Source organism: Sphaeramia orbicularis, chromosome 20 (genome assembly GCF_902148855.1).
Source record: "Sphaeramia orbicularis chromosome 20, fSphaOr1.1, whole genome shotgun sequence".
Lineage (NCBI taxonomy): Eukaryota > Metazoa > Chordata > Actinopteri > Kurtiformes > Apogonidae > Sphaeramia > Sphaeramia orbicularis.
In genome coordinates this window covers 41,273,895-41,291,922 of record NC_043976.1, presented here as the reverse complement: position 1 = coordinate 41,291,922, position 18,028 = coordinate 41,273,895, and the positions used below count along the sequence as shown (strand labels likewise).

The following is an 18,028-nucleotide window of genomic DNA, read 5'->3' as shown; positions in this document are numbered from 1 at the left end:
GTCCATATGCTAACATTAGCTGGAAAATATATTGTTTTACCTTGAAATATGGTTCAATGTTCATCCACATTTTCATTACTTGTTTTTCAGTGGTTCATCCACAGCTATTGTGACGTATATATGCATCCAGGTATCTAGAAAAATATATACGTTCTCATGTGTTTTTGCTTTTAATCCACATACATCCCTGAAAACAATTATTTCTTGGAAAAAAACAAACAAAAAAAAAAACAACTGACCAAAGTGTAGATTTTGTAAAACTCTGGTTTTTGACTAATTCTGTCCAAAGATTGACAAAGAAAACATAGCAAATATCATTTAATGTGTCTGTGGAATTTTTAAGACCTTGGAGTGTCAGATTTAAGAATTAATTATAAATTTTAAGGAGAATTAAGGCACTAATTTAAACAGTCACATTTAAGACTTTTTAAAGATCTGCAGATACTTCAACAAAATCCATTTAAGCTTGAAACTGTGGAAGATGATCAGATAAAAACCATAAATGGACACGATTTATATTAGACTGTTTCAGAATTATGTGCATTTTTAAGTATACGAGTTTATTATTAATAAAATGTAGTTAAAGTATGAAAAGTCAAAGTGAAACAGACTTTTGTCGTTAATGTTGGAGTTTGATTAATTGTGCAGCCAAAGGTTTCACATTAAATTTAAGGTTGTAATAAACAATATAAACACTGAGTTCTGTCAGACATACACCTCTTGAGGAAGACTCAAAGAGTTTGGGGCTGATTTTTATAATAAATGAGACGGGAACAAACATCCTGTCACCTTCTGAGCTGAAAACTGAAACCAAAAGTAAAATCAAATCCTGCAACATCAAATTTCTATAACTTCTATACATTTGTCTTGGACTAATTCTTTATTAAGATTTACAAAGACAATATAATATCATTTATTATGTCTGTGGGACTTTAAGACCTTTGAGTGTAAGATTTATTTATCAACTTTAAGGAGAATTAAGGCCTAAATTTAAGGCTTTAAAGACTTTTAAGGATCCACGGACACCCTGATTTATTGGTTGTATTTTATCTTAACATCAGAGATAAATGGCCTCCATGTCAATAACTATTCAGTTTTGTTGAAAATTAACACACCCTTCCTTCATCTAATGTTGCTCTGACGCCATTTTCATGATTTTGAGGTCATTCTCCTTCTGCTTCATAACCAAGATGGCGTCCACAGAGGGTGAGGAGCGACGACTTCAACGCAGAACCAGAAAATAACGTCACCATTGTACGCTTCTTCAAACCACAAATCCAGATCCAGTATCGTCTCTGGAGGACTCACAAAATCCACACATTTACAACAGTTTTTCCATCACATCTTTGTACTTTTTAAACCAAACTCTGCCGTCTTTGCATTTTTTTCTTACATCTTGTGTCTTTTATTGTCTTTTTACCTCACCAGCCCTTAGACCATGAGCTGTTGGGAAGGAGCTGTGTTTGGTGTAGTCGCTGTCATCATCGTCATCATCCCCTTCATCTTCGTCATCGTCATCATCGTATTCATTAGCAATTTCTTCAGACATTTTCTCTGACAAAACTACAGGACAGACTCACTTCAATTTTTTTGTGCAGCTTTGAGACATTTCTTAACAGTTCTGAAATATTTAGGTTTTTGAATTTTGATGAATTTTTAAAAAAATAAAATGTGCCTTTCCTTATAATGCTCCATATTTTCATGGTTTATAACAGGGGTGTCAAACTCATTTTCTTCTTCGGGGCCACATTCAGCCCAATTTAATCTGAAGTGGGCCGGACCAGTACAATAATAGCATGATAGCCAATAAATAATGACAACTCCAAATTATTTTTGTGCAAAAAATAACGTTCAATTATGCCAGTATTTACATTTACAAACTATCCAAACAAAAAAGATTTGAATACCCTGAAAAAAATGAAATTTGTTAAGAAATGTAAGTACAATTTTATCAATATTATGCCTCAACTTATCATTTATAGGCTACGTGTGCATTACAGATCAGATCTACGAAGGCACAAAGCATTTAGTAACAGGCAAAATATGTTTAAAATTGCACTTCATTTTCTTTAGACATTTCAGTTTGTTCATATTTGTTGAGGTTATTCACATTTCATTGTTAAGGAATAGTTTCTTAAAGTAAATATTTTCATAATTTAATGTTTTTTGCACTAAATCAAAGAGAAAAAAAATTGGTGTTGTCATTATTTATAGGTTATTATGATGTTATTTTTGAGTTTGATGCTGTGACTTGCACTTTGCCAATTCATCCCACGGCCGGATTGGAACTTTTCGTGGGCCGGTTTTGGCCCCCAGGCCGCATGTTTGACACCTGTGGTTTCTAACATGTAAATGGTTACGGATATCAACATAGCTCCTCTTGATCACTGATAGAAGTCATATATGGACTTTCATTTGGGTCCATGACCTTTGACCTTGAGTGACCTTGAAGGATTAAACTCAAGGTCACCAATGTCTAGATTTCATCAATCTTCTCTGAAACTACTCGTCGGATCTATTTAAAATGTTACATGCATCTTCCCTGGGACAATGTCTACAAACTTTATTTACAGTTTTGAGAAATTTTGATTTTTTAATTTTTGATGAATGTTGGAAATATTAAAAATCTTGCAAATTCAACTGGGGATTGATTCTTGATAGAACTGGGTGGTGAGATACAGGGACAATTTTATTTATTTATTTAATCCTTTCTTGTCTGGTTTGCTTTTCTGTTCTTACATTAACATCTGAGTTTCCTGTTTTTTTGTCGGTCAAATCATTTAAATTAAGTTATTATAATAAAACTCAGCCCCAACCACAGAAATCATTGCAACAACAAATGAATAGAACTTCTGCTGCAGATGTTTAGAGGTCAAATGAACCAACAAACCTCACATAACAATCCTGTGGATAGTCTATGGATCTGTGGTTCGTAGTAACGTACAGTGGTGCCTTTAACGCCATAGTCTTGTGCTGGTGAGGAGGCTGTATTTGCAGACAGAGGAGCTGTGTGTTAATGTTCTGTGATAAAAATAAAGGCTGGTTGTGAATTGTGTTGTGATACCAGCTTCGTTAAAGCTGCCGTGGGTTCATTCAGTCCACCGTCTGGGATGGGAGGCGCCGTCAGGTCGACCTTATGGAAGTTCAATTCTGCCACTGGGATGAAAAAATAGATCCGAAACTGAGTCAAAATGATGAGTTCATGAACTCGTTTACATGAGCATAAAAATCTGATATGAATCTGGTTGTTATAATCAGATAACTGTAATAATCAGATCTGATGCGTTTACGGGCACTTCAGAAACACGATAATCAAAAACCCTGGTTTAGACGTTTCAGTCCATTATTAGATTTATTTGGGAGTACATGTGTGTCGTGACGGTAGAATCAACCTACTATTGTCCTCAGCTCATGTTTAGTTTTGTTCATTATTTTATTAATTTTGAGATTTTGAAAGATTGGGGGTAGGAGTAGATAAGTTTTTACTTCTTCCAACTCCTTTTCGAGCATGTTTAATTCTATTTGTTTTAATTTGTATTTATTTTATTTTTTCCTCTTTTCTTTACTTAACCTTTTATGTCTCATTACTGGTATTTTTTTGGTTGGTTTTGTTTTGATTTCATTGTCTACATGTTTAAAATAAAGATTTAAATAAATAAAACTTGTTTAGTTTTGTTCATTTTGTTCATCATTATACCCATTTTCCCCCCAGTTGTGTTCATTTTTGAAAAAAAAATTATTTCACTCAGTGTTTTTCGGATTTTGTTCATTAATTCACTCAACTTTTGTCCTGTTTTATTTGTTTTTAATTTACTTAATTTTTGTCCAGTTTTGTTAATTTTTTCTTTATTTTTTTACTAAATTTTCATCCAGTGTTGTTCAATTTTTCTAATTATTTTATAAAATTTTTACTTTAACTTTTGTTTTGAGTCTAGTGACATTAGACTCAAACTTCCTGTTATTGTCTTCTGTTCACATTTGACTACATCACTTCCGTTTCCATATTTTGCTTTTGTTTTTTTTTTTTTTATATGTGCAGATATAAAAGAACAAAATAAATACATAAAGACATCGGAGTACTGGGGGAAAATCCAGGTGTTAATCTGATGTTTCATTATCAGATTACTGCTGCTATCTGATAAAACAGATCAGATTATACCGTTTACATGATCACTAATAACCTGATAATTCCAGAAATCAGTTAATTAGAGTATTAGTGTGGATGTCAACGGGCTCACTGTATTAAAATAATGAGATAGTTTCTCAGAAGTAAATTTCTGTTGTTATTTTGAGGAAGTCTATCAATATTGTGATATAGTTAGTAGTATTTTGAAACGCAAAAGTGCTACTTATATGTGCAATTCCTTTCTGATATTACTGTTACTTTGAGGAAAATATGTCATTATGTTCAAATGGGAGTCATTATTCTGACTTGGGGATCTTTGATTTCATCACTGTTGGCATTAAACACTCGTGTCGTCCACCGTCCTCACGTCCATCATCATAAACATCAACATCAAACCTGCTGATACGACTTTGTGTCTTGGATTTAACAAAGGCACTTTTACAGTTCGATTCTCTGAGGAAACCTGCTGCTCTCAGTCCTCGTCATCTGCAAAAAAACCGTGATTGGTCCTCCCTCTCGAAGTGCCTTTGCTCGAATACTGGCCTCCTGGTCCAGACTGGTACCCGTACTGGTCCCCATCCTCCTCCTCCTCCTCATACTGGTCCTGGTCCTGGTTCTGGTCCTGGTCGTACTGCTGTTGGTGCTGTTGGTAGTGGTATCCCCTCTCCTCCGGTGCAGACCAGCCCTGGTAGGGTCTGTCGTCCTGGTCCTGGGGGTAAAGATCGTCGTCGGGGGAGAAGGTGTCGTCGAGGTGGTCGTCGTAGCGCTGGTAGGAGCTGGCGTGAGCCTGCTGTTCGCGGGCGTTCAGCTCTAACGTGCTGTTCCAGATGCCGTAACACGTATAGATGAGCAGACCTGAGGACGGACACATGGAAGCCGTTAGTCCAGAAAACCCAACAGGCCCACGGTGAAGCGCCAGGCGGAGGAAACGCCAGCTGGGAGAGCATCAATCAGCCAAGTTCACAGGAACGCCACCCAACCACCAGCAGATGGAACACAGATCTGAGCAACTACACTGAAGCCACGACCATCAGATCAACACTATGGATCCACAGACTGTATCAGTCACTAAGGTACACAGCTCATTGTTTTCACACATCTGTGTTATGGTATCAAGTTTTCTTCTTCAAACTAAAACTCAGAGACACTTATTTTAACAGTCGCTTAAAACAACACTGTGTCGTATAATCTTCACATGGTGCATCATCTGATAGTTTAAGTGATGGGTGTCAAACATATGGCCCATGGGCAAAAAAACCCAGCCCCATCAAAGGGTCCAATCCAGCCCCTGGGATTAATTTTTGAAATGCAAAAATTACAGATCAATAAAATGTTTCAAAATAACGTATAAATGATGATAACTCTAGGTTTTTGTCTTTGCTTTACTGTAAAAAGTAAAATTCCATACAAATGTTGACATTTACAAACTATCCTTTCACACAAAATGTGAATAACCTGAATAATGAACATGAAATGTCTCAAGAGAGGTTAAGAGCAATTTTAACAATATTATTCCTATTAATAAGTGTTTTGTGTATTTGTAGATCCAGTGTGATCTATAAGTTGTAATGCACATGTGTAAATGATAAACTGAGGTCCAATATTGTTAAAACTGCACGCATTTTTCTTAAGAAACATCAGGTTTCTCATGTTATTCACATTTTTATGGAAACTTTGTAGATGTAAACATTTACGAAATGTATTTTTACTTTTCTTTTTTTGACTATTATGTTACTGCCCACTTGAGATCATTTTGGGCTGAATGTAGCCCCTGAACTAAAATGAGTTTGACAACCTTGGTTTACATTATAGTTCTGTTAGCTTAGGTCTGTTTTTAGACTGAATACAGCCACAGTAAAACCACTAAGCACCTCTGTTTTCTGTGCAGTTTGTGTTGTCAGAAGCTGAATGAAAGATCTGTTTGGAATCCAACAACAAGGTCAGAACTGTCACAGTTTAGTATGAACTGTGGATCAACAAACAGCAACTTAGCAAAGATAAGAACATCCCATAATAACTTTATACGTTCATAAGCTTAATAATCAAACTCACTTGTGTAGAAGAAGAACCTTTCACTCCAGCAGATGTAGAATGTGACTCACCAATGATGCACCAGATGGTGAATCGGATCCAGGTGAGAGGAGACAGTTTGAGCATGAGGTAGGTGTTGACCAATATGGCCGCCGCTGGAACAAAGGGCACACATGGCGCCATGTAAGGCAGACGTCGTGGACTCTCCGGCTGCTGCAGGATTGTAATCATCAACTTGGCCATCGATCCGGCCATCAGTGCGGCGGTGATTCCTGAAAATGCCGCTCCGACGCCTGATCCCTGCTCGACGCCGAAGATGATGGTGGACCAGAGGAGGAAGGACATGAGGAAGAGGAGGAGAGTGCATCGGGTGACCGTGCGACCGGTGGTAGGGGTCGGCCGTGCGGATGCATCGGGCATTCCCAGCCGCATCCTCAGGGTGTAGTAGTGACCTCCCAGAAGCCTCTTCAGCAGAGAGGCGTGGCCTGTGTGAAACTGGGAGTCGTCGCCCTCCCCCTGGTTCCCACCTGTGTGGTACGAGGACGAGCCATCACCATCCGCCCCATCGATCAGCATCTGGTCGTCTTTGGTGTCGCTGGCGCCGACATCCTGGTGCTTCAGGCCATCCACATCATCCCCATACTGGTGGGTGTCGGTCTGTTCGTCGGGCTGATAGCGCAGTAAGAGGATGCAGACGCTGACCAGGGTGTAGGCCAGCAGGGTCCCGATGGACATCATCTCAATCAGGTCCCTCAGACTGACCAGCAGAGCCAGAATGGCCGCCAGAGTCCCCGACACCACACAGGCCACAGCCGGGGTGTGGGTCAACGCAGACACATGGGACAGGAACCTGAACACAGCATGATCTGGATCAGAATCTGGGCCCACATCACAAAGGTGTTCAAGGAAACTGTAAACGAAAGCTAACAAAAAAAATAACCAAAACTATTAACAGACACTAACAAGGAAAACTAACAACAAAGCTAGCAATGAAAACTGGTATCGAAAGCTAAAAACGCAAACTAACAAATAAAACTAAGCCTTTTCATTTTTTACACCAGCAGATGGCAGCACATTATGCATCGTTATCACCATTTTTTCATACCATCATTTGTGGCATTGGCGGTGCTTGGGTCCGGCCGTGCTCACCTGAACAGCAGTCCGTCTCGGGCCATGGCGTAGATGACCCGGGGCATGGGGAACAGGGAGCCCAGCAGAGACACCGTCAGTCCTGCTATGGAGCCCATGGCCACCACGTACTTCCCCCAGACGAAGCCGTGGTCGGCAAACATCTCCATGAGAGGAGCCGAGCCGTCGATCAGGTTGTACGGAACCATGAGAGTCAGGATCACACTGACCTGGACAGAAGGAAAGACCGAAAGAACAGAGAGAAGATGACACTGAGGCTTCAAATACATCCACATCTGTTTGGTTCCTCAAATGCATTAACCCTTTAGCCCCTGATGTGTCTGTGGTGAGCGTTCTGTATATATATATATATATATATATATATATATATATATATTTTTTTTTTTTTTTTTTTTTTTTTTTTTTTTTCCCCTAAAAATTCAACAGTTTGCTCAATAGGAAGAATTTCAAAACGTGCAGCTAGAATAGACTTTGTTCTTTCCAGAGACATCTGAGCATGCTCAGTGCACACCCTGCCTCCTGTGTAATGGGAGCAGTGAGACAGTTTGCTATAAAAATAGACGGTTTGGGCCTCTTCTTCTTCTTCTTTTTTTTTTTTTTTCCTTGTTTTCCTTGTCGTTTTCTATATTTACTGTTATTTGCTGTGTTGTGATTTTCTTTCTTCTTCAGTTCATAGTCAAAACTGACAGAAGTCGTATTTAATGTGTAATATGAATGTAATATTTCACAAAAAAATCTGAATTGCACATTGAGACCTGCTGTCTGAACATTACGCATGTAAGCCAATGAAATGTTTCACCTCTGTTTAGTAAAATGTTTCCAGGGTGAACTCAGATGTTGGAGGGATCTGTTAAATACCATTTACCCAGAAACACTCCCTTCTCTGAATACTTTTAAAGGTATCCTGTAAACTGTGATGAAGAAATCATGTTACTGCTTTACATACTCACTGACCTGAGGGGTACGTGTTATTGATAAAATGGTCTGATTTACTTACTGTGACGTTTTTGTGTGTTTTACAGTCCAGTGTAAAAGTCTTATTCCACCTTTACTTGTGTTGTTTTTTCAGGGTTGAAAAGATCATAAGAAAATACAGGAAATATGTGCACAGCCTTAAAGACACACAAAACTGAACTAAATGTGTTGTAAAGGTTAAAGTCACTATTTACTGTGATCTTTGACCCCATGACGAGAAGCAGCACAAACAATTAGAAACATCAGACGTGTGGAATCAAACCTGGTTATTTGGATAATTTTTGTTCGTTTTGTTGATTACTTTGGTTATTTCATTCATTTTGTTGATTATTTTTGTTCATTTTTGTGCATTTTGTTTGTTATCTTGCTCATTTTTGTTAAAAATATTGATGCTTTTGTTTGATTTGTTGATACTTTGTTCATTTTGTTGATAAATTTCATTAATTTTTGTTTGATTTATTGATTACTTTTTTTGTTCGATTTATTTATTATTTTGTTCTTTTTGTTGATTATTTCATTTTTTGTTATTCATTCATTTTTGTTTATTTTGTGATTAATTTTGTTTATTTTTCTTTAATTTGATGATCATTTTGTTCGTTTTTGTCCATTTGTTTATTATTTTGTTAATTTTTCTACAGTTTGTTGCTTATATTCATTTTTTATTGAATTTATTGATTATTTTGTTGTTTTTGTTGATTATTTTGGTCATTTTTACTGATTCTGTTGATTATTGTATTCATTTTGTGATTAATTTGTTCATTTTTGTTGACAATTTTGTTTATTTTTGTTCACTTTGATTATTTTTAGTACTATTATTAGTTAAGAATCTTAGGAGATGTATTCTTTTCTTTACATTGTGTTGTAATGTCTTGCCTTTAGTAGGTTCAGTGGTTTTAGATAATTCTGTGTTACAATTTGCTTTGGAAATAATACTGAAAAAAAAACTGACAGATCTTTGGACATATAATCTTGTAGTTTGTTCAAAAAACAAAGAGGAGTTTTTCACAAAAAAATATATAATTGACAGTACATATTGAAATACTCAACTACAGTTTTGGTAATGGAAGTAAAAACCATAAAATTGGCCAAAAAAAAAAAAAAAAAAAAAAAAAAAAAAAAAGATAATCAAAAATAATGCCTACATTTTCTTTCAACAATGTGAATAAAATAGTGAGTCAGGGATTAATGTTGGAACAAATTCTATTATTTTATATCAGTGTGTAAATACTAATAAATTACATTATTATTGCAGTGGTAATTTTTTTGATTTTTGTGTACTGACCGACACGTAGGCGGTGAGACAGGTGACCAGCGAGGCGGTGATGGCATATGGGATGGACGTGTTGGGGTTTTTCGCCTCCTCTCCTGTTGTTGCAATGATGTCGAAGCCAATGAACGCGTAGAAACAAGTAGCCGCGCCCTGCATCACCTGCAACAAACAGCCAAACACAACGTTTTAACACAATAATACCATCACGTACTGTATCCGACCACGTTACTGCTTTTCTAACTGTAACTATAAACTGGTTTTTACTTCATGTATGTCAATAAACTGCTACCTTTTCTTATTTTTCCAACATGCTCTGAATTGCTGTGGTCAATCGTCTTCTTTTAGGTATTGATTACATTTAAGTGTTTAACTGCTAATTGCCTTTAATTACTTGGATTAATTGTTGATAAGTATGTTTTCCATTGCTGAGCTACATGTTGTCCTTTACTCACCGTTTATAAATTTACTGTAAATATATACTTTTAGTTGTTTAGACTGTTTGTCCTTGAGTTTTAGCTGTTTTCAACAAGCGAAATGTATTTTTAAAGCTATTACTATCCATTAGGTGTAGAATTAGCGAACTGTTTCCAACTCCTTTTAATAAACTGTTTGGTGCTGTTAATCATATTTTACTTCTTAAATCTTGTTATTGCCTGCCTTTTTATTTATATCTTTTAGCTATTTTCAGCTAGCTACATCTATCTATCTATCTATCTATCTATCTATCTATCTATCTATCTATCTATCTATCTATCTATTCATTAGCTGTAACATTAGCAAACTGTTTTACTCCTTTACTCAATCAGTTTATTTGCAGCTGAAAATCCATATTTTCCCCTCAAAGGTTTTTATTGACTACTTTTATCTAACTGTTTCCAATTGCTCTAAGCTATTGAGACTTTTTCCATAACTTTTAGCTGTTTTCAACTGGCTGAATTCACACTTTTACTCATTACTGTCTATACATTAGCTAGTCGTAGCCAACTGTTTTCAGCTCCTGTACTTTTAGCTTCATAAAATATTTGTAACTGTAAAGACATACTTTTACCTTTTAGAACTGTTTATTGATTACTTTCAGTTAACCGTTGCTGCTTTTAGCTATTTAGATTGTTTATTCATAAAGTTTGTTGTTTTCAACTAGTTAAATGAGTCTTTAAAGCTAGTACATATTCATTAGCTGTAGCATTAGCAAACCCTTTTCAAGCCCTGTAGTTTTACTTTTATAAATGGTTTAAGCTATTTGCAGCAGGAAATCAATACATTTACTCGTTAAAACTATTTATTAATTTCATGTAGGTAACTGTTTTCAATGATAGATCTATAATTTTATTTTTTTTTTACTATTTAGACCATTCATAAGGTTTAGCCTTTAGTTTTCAACTAGCTAAATGTATCCTTTTAGCTATTACGCTATCCGTTAGCTGTAGCATTAGCAAACTCTTTATCAGCTCCTTGCTATAAACTGCTTAAACCTTTTGCCGCAGTAAACCCATATTTCACTGTCTAAAACTTGCTATTGACTACTTTAAGGTAACTTTTTCCAACTGCTGTAAGCTATTTAGACTTTTAACTTTTAGCTGTTTTCTACTAGTTAAATTTACACTTTCACCTATCACTGTCTATCCATGAGCTATAGCTAACAGTAAACTCCTATACTTTAACCGCTATAAGCTGTTAAAACTATTTGTAACTGTAAAGACAAAGAAGTTTTCAACTACAGATACTTTTTGCCGTTTAGTTAATTCATAACTTTTAGCTGTTTTCATCTAACTAAAGTTATACCATTACCTGTGTCTATCCATTAGCGGCAGCTAACGTTCAATGTTTTCAACTGCTGTACTTTAAACTCTGTTCATTGTTTACACTACTTTTGTCTGTTAAAACTGCCCATTACTTATTTTTTGTTAATTATTTTAGATCTATGCTTTTCAATCATAACTTTTGTTTTAAACTAACTACACATACACTTTTAGCTATTAGCCTGTATCTTTAGCCAAGCATTTTGAACTCCTCTGTTTCTGCTTAAAAATGTTTCTTCACTTGTATTTAAACTGTAAAATCATTTATTTAAATTAACCTGTTTATTGCTTATATCTTTAACTTTAACTCCATACTTTAACTATTTGAACCATACATTTTTTTTTTTTTTTAAGTACTGATGCATTATCAGTGAATCCAGTGGTAAATTTCAGCTCATATGTTTTGTCATATTTTGGATATTTTTTATTTTTATTCCATCTTGGTGCTGCTGATCTCACCCCTGACCAGCCGTAGGGCAGGAAGCGACCGCCCTCCCAGTTTCTGGCAGTGATGAAGAAGAGCCCGGCGATGATCATGAAGACCCAGACCACCAGGTTGACCACGTTGAGGACGTTGTTGAAACCCACCGAGTTCCGCACACCGAGAGCGATGATCACCGTGACCAGGAGGGCAATGAACAGCGCCAGAAGGTCCGGGTACGTGTCCTCGCCTTTACCTGAGAACCAGAATGAAGATGGAGCTGAATTCTCTGTACTTCTAAAGACCTCCTTTACAAATACATACTTTATTTTATTGGTTTAGATGTTGTTTTGTAGGATTTTGTGTTGGAATAACCAGAAAACAATGCTGCTTTACTGGAATATGTGTAATCGTCATATTCATGGGTCTGTGCTGCAGGTGCATCCTGGGTAAATTGTCGCAGGAATAATATACAACTCCTTATATGGAATTTCTGGGTGTGTGTTTATAGGTCACATTTTAAAGTTTCACAAAATGCATTTTTTCATCATAAAGAAAAAAAAAAATCTAAATACAGGATGGAAATACTGTGTGCTTAGTAAATATAATACAATTTAATTACCTATTATTTTATTATATATTCAGAATATTTTTTTTAAGCTAAGACTTTGGTAAACATAAATCATAGAATTAACTAAATCATTATGAAAATAAACAAAGTTATTATGAAATGACAAAATTAACAAAACTATCATAAAAATTTACAATTTTTTTTCCCACAAAAGGATCACAAAAATGAATGAAAAATTAACAAAATAATCCAGAAAATTAACAAATGTGAACAACATAATCAAGAAAACAAGAAAAACAAAAATCATCTAGAAAATCAACAAAAACATTTGGGAAATAAACAAAAATAAACAGAATAATCAAGGAAAAACAAAATACAAAATTGTTTTGAAAATGAACAATATTATCAAGAAATCGGCTACTTTTGTGAAGCTCAGACTTCAGATTTTCAACATTTGTGCTTAATTATCTCATTCTACAATGAACTAGGACAAAAGTAGACATTGGTTACAAAAAGATGAGATTGTCCTGAACACTGACATCAAACACTTGGGTATTGTGTCATTTGAAAGTACCTTAAAATGGGGAATTTATTAAAGTTCTGTTTAGTAAATGCTTGATGTTGCATGGAGGCGGGGCCTGGAACACCCTGCAGGTACTGACCGAGGCCTCTGAGCGTGCCCAGGTGTGTGATCATGTAGTTACTGATGCTGTGATTGGCTAGGGAGTCGAACATGCTGCTGAGCGCCGACGCCCCTGCTGCCGTGCCGATCAGATACTCCAGGATCAGGTTCCAGCCGATGAAGAACGCCACAAACTCCCCAACCGTCACGTAGCTGTAGGTGTAGGCGGAGCCAGTCGTCTTAGGGACTCGAACGCCAAACTCTGCGTAACACACACCTGAGGGGAAACCACCACAGGTCATTGATGGGACAGGTTTCACAGATTTCACAAACCCATTATTCTTACAGTTGAAACTGACAAAATTGAAAGATCGGAAAAAAATAATGAAGAAAACAAACAAAATCATTTACAAAATGAGTTTGAAAATAAACAAAAATGAAAAAATAATCATGGAAATATAGAAACAAATAAAATATTCAAGACAATGAGCAAATTGGTTCAGAAAATGAACAAAAATTAACCAAATTAAATGTAAATTAACAAAATTGTTGTGAAAATGAACAATAATAAACAAAATTACTATGAAAATTACCAAAAACAAACACAATTGTGATAAAACTGAACCAAAAAAAAGCAAATAATGAAAATTAACCAAAAACTGAACATAATTATTAAAATGTATTAAAAAAAATTAACAAATGTATGATTAAAATGATCTACTTTTTTGAAGCTCAGACTGGTAAACCTAACCCAAAAATGAACAAAATTATTATGAAAATGAACAAAAAATAAACATTGTGATAAAAATGAACAAAAATAGCTACATTTTTATGAAGATGAACAAAAAATGAACAAAATTACAATGAAAAAGAAAAATTTATCAAGAATATTAACTACTTTTGTGAAGGTTAGACTTTGTTAAACGTTTTTTGACACAAAATAGGTGTGTTTTCCCATCAGATCTGAACATAAAAATGATTATTTGGTGTATTTTTATTGAACTGAACATTGTAAAATAAATTGTAAAATAAATTAATAACACATTCAAGAATCCAAAGTATCAGCTGAAGTCGACACCTGACAGGACCGACGCCACCGCCGCGATGATGAAGGACAGGATGACTCCGGGCCCAGCCATCGCCTTGGCAACCAACCCGGCGACCACATACATCCCCGTGCCGACGCAGCTGCCCACGCCGAGTGACACCAGGTCCACAGTGGTCAGGACTTTGGCGAGTCCGACCGCCGACCCTTCTGCCATGTCGGTCAGGTCGTTGGCGTCGTGGGCCATGGCGCCCACGGGTTTGGTCCTCAACAGCCGGGACGACATGTGGTACCAGGCGTCGCCCAAGGACAACCGACCCAACCATGACGCCATCGCCACCCTTGTTACCTTGATGAGTGTTGGAGACTTCCTCTACCTCGTCCCTCACTTCCTGTAGCGTTTTCCTCCCATCGTTGCCGTCTGTTCAGATGTCCTCCTGTTAGTTTATCAGGTTTGACAAGCCAAAATCTGCGAAAAACACAAATAGGGCAAAGATTATAAACTTAAATCAGACCAAATAATCTATTTTATGTCTCATTGTTTCAAAATATTCATAGAAATACACCATGAGTCGATGTAATATCTACAGTTTTAATGAGGCTTTTCAGTGTCAAAACAATGTCTGACTTTTTTTTTTCTTCACTATTTTTATATCATTTATGTCTTTTTGTAGCCTGGCCAGTCAGCCGTCTTTCTCAATGAGAAATCCATCTGGAATTGTGGAGCTTGAATCCAAATATGAAGGTGTGACTTACAGGCATAGACCAATCACAAATAAGATGGACATGACGTTTTTGTCAGAAGCCACTTTTACACAGAGATCCAGGAAATCAGGTGAGATGGTGATCCCACCCTTTTTCCACCATTGACTGATTTCCACAGCCAAACCAAAGGAGTAAGAGAGGTGAGACAGGCTGGACTTTTACACAGCGGACCTGCGTTCTGGAATCAAAGGGGTGGTGACGCAGCACAGCGTATAGTGTGACACATGTGCATAGAGTCCTCTGCCCAAAGTGACAACAGCTCACGGATCTCGGCATCTCCCCATTTCTACATCTTTCTGGTCACATTGATGTTTATTTACTGTACACGGCCCACACTCATTTTTAAATCCCCCTGGTGTTGGGGTGGCTGTAATCAAAACGTCACACTTTGGTTGTGGAACGAGAGGTGTTGCTTTTACATAGCGTTCTGAAATCATGATTCCACTTTTATCACGACTCTGTTACGACGTTACATTGTACATCCTCTTTGTTTTTCTATCATTTTCGTGTTCATGTCATGTTCTTAAGCGTGTTTTGCATATTTTTCTTGTATCTTTCACATCTTATTTTATTTTACACGTTCTTTTCATCTTTTTAGTTGTTTTGTCACATCACTTTCAACTTATTGCATCTGTAACATTCTTTTTGTCTTGTTTCATCTTTTGATTCTTATATTTTTTCATCTTGTTGCACATATTTGGTCTTTTAAGTCATTTTTATCTAATGCATTCATAAATTGACAGTATTTCTTGTTTATTTATAATCTGATTTATCTTAGCCATCAAGAAACATCGTTGCAGGAAAACCAAAATCACAGCTGGATCCTGGATGTAACATTCACTTCCATGTGTCTTCGTTATGAAACAGAAGAAAATAAAGGATGTTCATGGTTATAATGTATAATGTATAACTGACAGGTGTTTTATGTACTTTAATAGTTAAATATACAGTTTCAAGCAAAATTTATCAACCCCCTAAAGATTTTATAGATTCATCAAAGTTTTATAAAAGAGCAATATTGTGTTTTGGTTGAGTGACAAATAAAATCAACACAGAAAATGCACAATGCAGTATTTATGTGTAACAGTATATTTGGTTAAGATCCTCATATCTGAGCTGGTTAGTGCTGTTTGGGGTCACTGTTGACAGGTTTAGGAAGAAACCCCGGGGGTACAGGGGGGGGCATGTCCCCCTCAATAATAAGGTTGTCAATCCCCCCCCCAAAAAATATAGAATTTTGAATAATTTGTCAAGATCCAATGAAGGCATGATACGAGTGGTTTAATGTATAATAAAAATGACAGAATGTTTTTTTAGTTTTGTAAAGTCCCCCCCCACAGTGGTACAGTCCACAAGTTTCTCTTCAACTTGCAGCGCGAGCAGCAGGTCCGTTGTTTATATTTGTAGAAAATCTGACACAGACACGGTCACACACCAGTCCAACGGAGATATAAAACCACAACGAGTGAGAGACAGTAAGTCATTTATCACCGACTGTTCAACAAGCACACACTTGTAATAGGAACAGCAACATTTGTCCTGCTTTTTCCCCAATTTCACCGCATTTTATCAGCATCCCAGTTAGGCTAGTAGCTAATGATTCTGAAAGGGCTCGTGCGGGTCTTCGGGTACGACACACCATAAAGGTCACATGATCATTTACGTCACAGGTGTCAAACTCATTTTAGTTGAGGGGCCACTTTCAGCTAAATTAGATCTGCAGTGGGCCGAACCAGTAAAATAATAACATAATAATATATAAATAATGTCAACTCCAAACTTTTCTCTATGTTTAAGAGCGAAAAACGTTAATTTACATGATGAGAAGGTTTACATCTACAAACTATCCTTTCAAAAGATGTGAATAACATGAACAAACTGAAAAAATAAGTGTAATTTTAACAATATTCTGCCTCAGTTTATCATTTACACATTTACATTATAATACAAAAAATACGCAAAACATTTAGTAACAGACAGAATCTTGTTAAAATTGTACGTACTTCTCTTAAGACATTTCAGGTTGTTTATATTTGTTCAGGTTATTTACATTTTTTGCAAAATTATACTTTGTTTTAGTGTTTTAGTGAAAATATTTACATTTACAAAAAGAAAAATTTGGAGTTGTCATTATTTATATGTTATTATGATAGTATTTACTGGTCCCGCCCACTTGAGATTGAATGGGCTCTATGCACAGCCCCACTACTTCCTGAAATTCAGGTGGCTCCTTTATTTCCTGTCTTTCATTATTGGACACACTGATTAATTCAGGTGTGCCTAATTAATCAGTAGTCACAACAAGAAGTAGCAGACACACCTGGATTAATCAGTGTGTCCAATAATGAAAGACAGGAAATAAAGGAGCCACCTGAATTTCAGGAAGTAGTGGGGCTGTGCATAGAGCCCATTGGTCTGAATGTGGAACCTGAAATAAAACGATTGTTAATATCTTCAGTGTAATTTTTGCATTTCACAAATTCATCCCAAGGGCCAGACTGGACCCTTTGGCGGGCCAGATTCGGCCCCCAGGCCACATGTTTGACACCTGTGATTTAGATGAATGTTTATCAGTGATGATAATGGAGGATATGAGCCTCCAGGATGAATAGGAACTCAACTTAGTAGTAGATCAACCTGTAAGGCAGTGGGTGAATGCAGTTAAATGTCATCTAGGATAAAGATATTATTACTTTTAGTATCATTATTGAAAACATCTGAACAACACCGTAAAGCAAGTTTCAAGAGTAAGAGAGAATGACACACAGCACAGTCAAAAGATACAGCAGAAAGATCCCCCCCATCCAACTACATATATACTGGGATTTTTGCCCCTGCTGAGGGGTTAGGTTTACTTGTCAGGGGTCTGAAACTCATTGCTTTTTCAACTTTTTTGGAAGGATGCTACCCCATCTATACAATCCAGTCCAATCCAACTTTATTTGTAAAGCACTTTAAAACAACTGCAGTGGACCAAAGTGCTGTACAGAAGAATAAATAAAACCAAAACAGAAGAGTAAAATACAGAAATAGATTTAAAGACATAGAAACTGTACAAAAAAGAAAAAAAGTTCTATACAGAAGAATAAATAAAACCCAAATAAAATAAAATACAATAGATTAAAAAGCCATAGAATTAAAAATAACAAAAATAAATGAATAAATAAATAGATAAATAAGAACAATAAACCACTACCAAATAAAAACAATAGAATAAAGATCATATCTATAGTATCACATTGGATTAAAGACAT

The 18,028-nt window shown here is 36.1% G+C and overlaps 1 protein-coding gene across 1 annotated transcript; it reads right to left on the bottom strand.

The window, feature by feature from the left end:
• Nucleotides 1-4,460: 4,460 nt before the first annotated feature.
• Nucleotides 4,461-14,343, bottom strand: slc7a14b (solute carrier family 7 member 14b). The gene is made up of 7 exons (XM_030123391.1): nucleotides 14,043-14,343; nucleotides 13,005-13,241; nucleotides 11,810-12,027; nucleotides 9,564-9,710; nucleotides 7,307-7,515; nucleotides 6,229-7,007; nucleotides 4,461-4,981 (listed from the first exon to the last, which is right to left on the bottom strand). Exons 1-7 carry the CDS (start codon nucleotides 14,341-14,343, stop codon nucleotides 4,599-4,601), a joined length of 2,274 nt encoding a protein of 757 aa, XP_029979251.1. The 3' UTR covers nucleotides 4,461-4,598.
• Between the last annotated feature and the right edge of the window lie 3,685 nt (nucleotides 14,344-18,028).

Coding starts and splice junctions, on each gene's coding strand:
- slc7a14b (XM_030123391.1), bottom strand. CDS start 14,343: ATGGCGTCATGGTTGGGTCGGTTGTCCTTGGGCGACGCCTGGTACCAC. Junction 13,242..14,042: donor GGTGGCGTCGGTCCTGTCAG/GTGTCGACTTCA, acceptor GTTTCCCCTCAG/GTGTGTGTTACGCAGAGTTT. Junction 9,711..11,809: donor TGCCCTACGGCTGGTCAGGG/GTGAGATCAGCA, acceptor TGTTTGTTGCAG/GTGATGCAGGGCGCGGCTAC.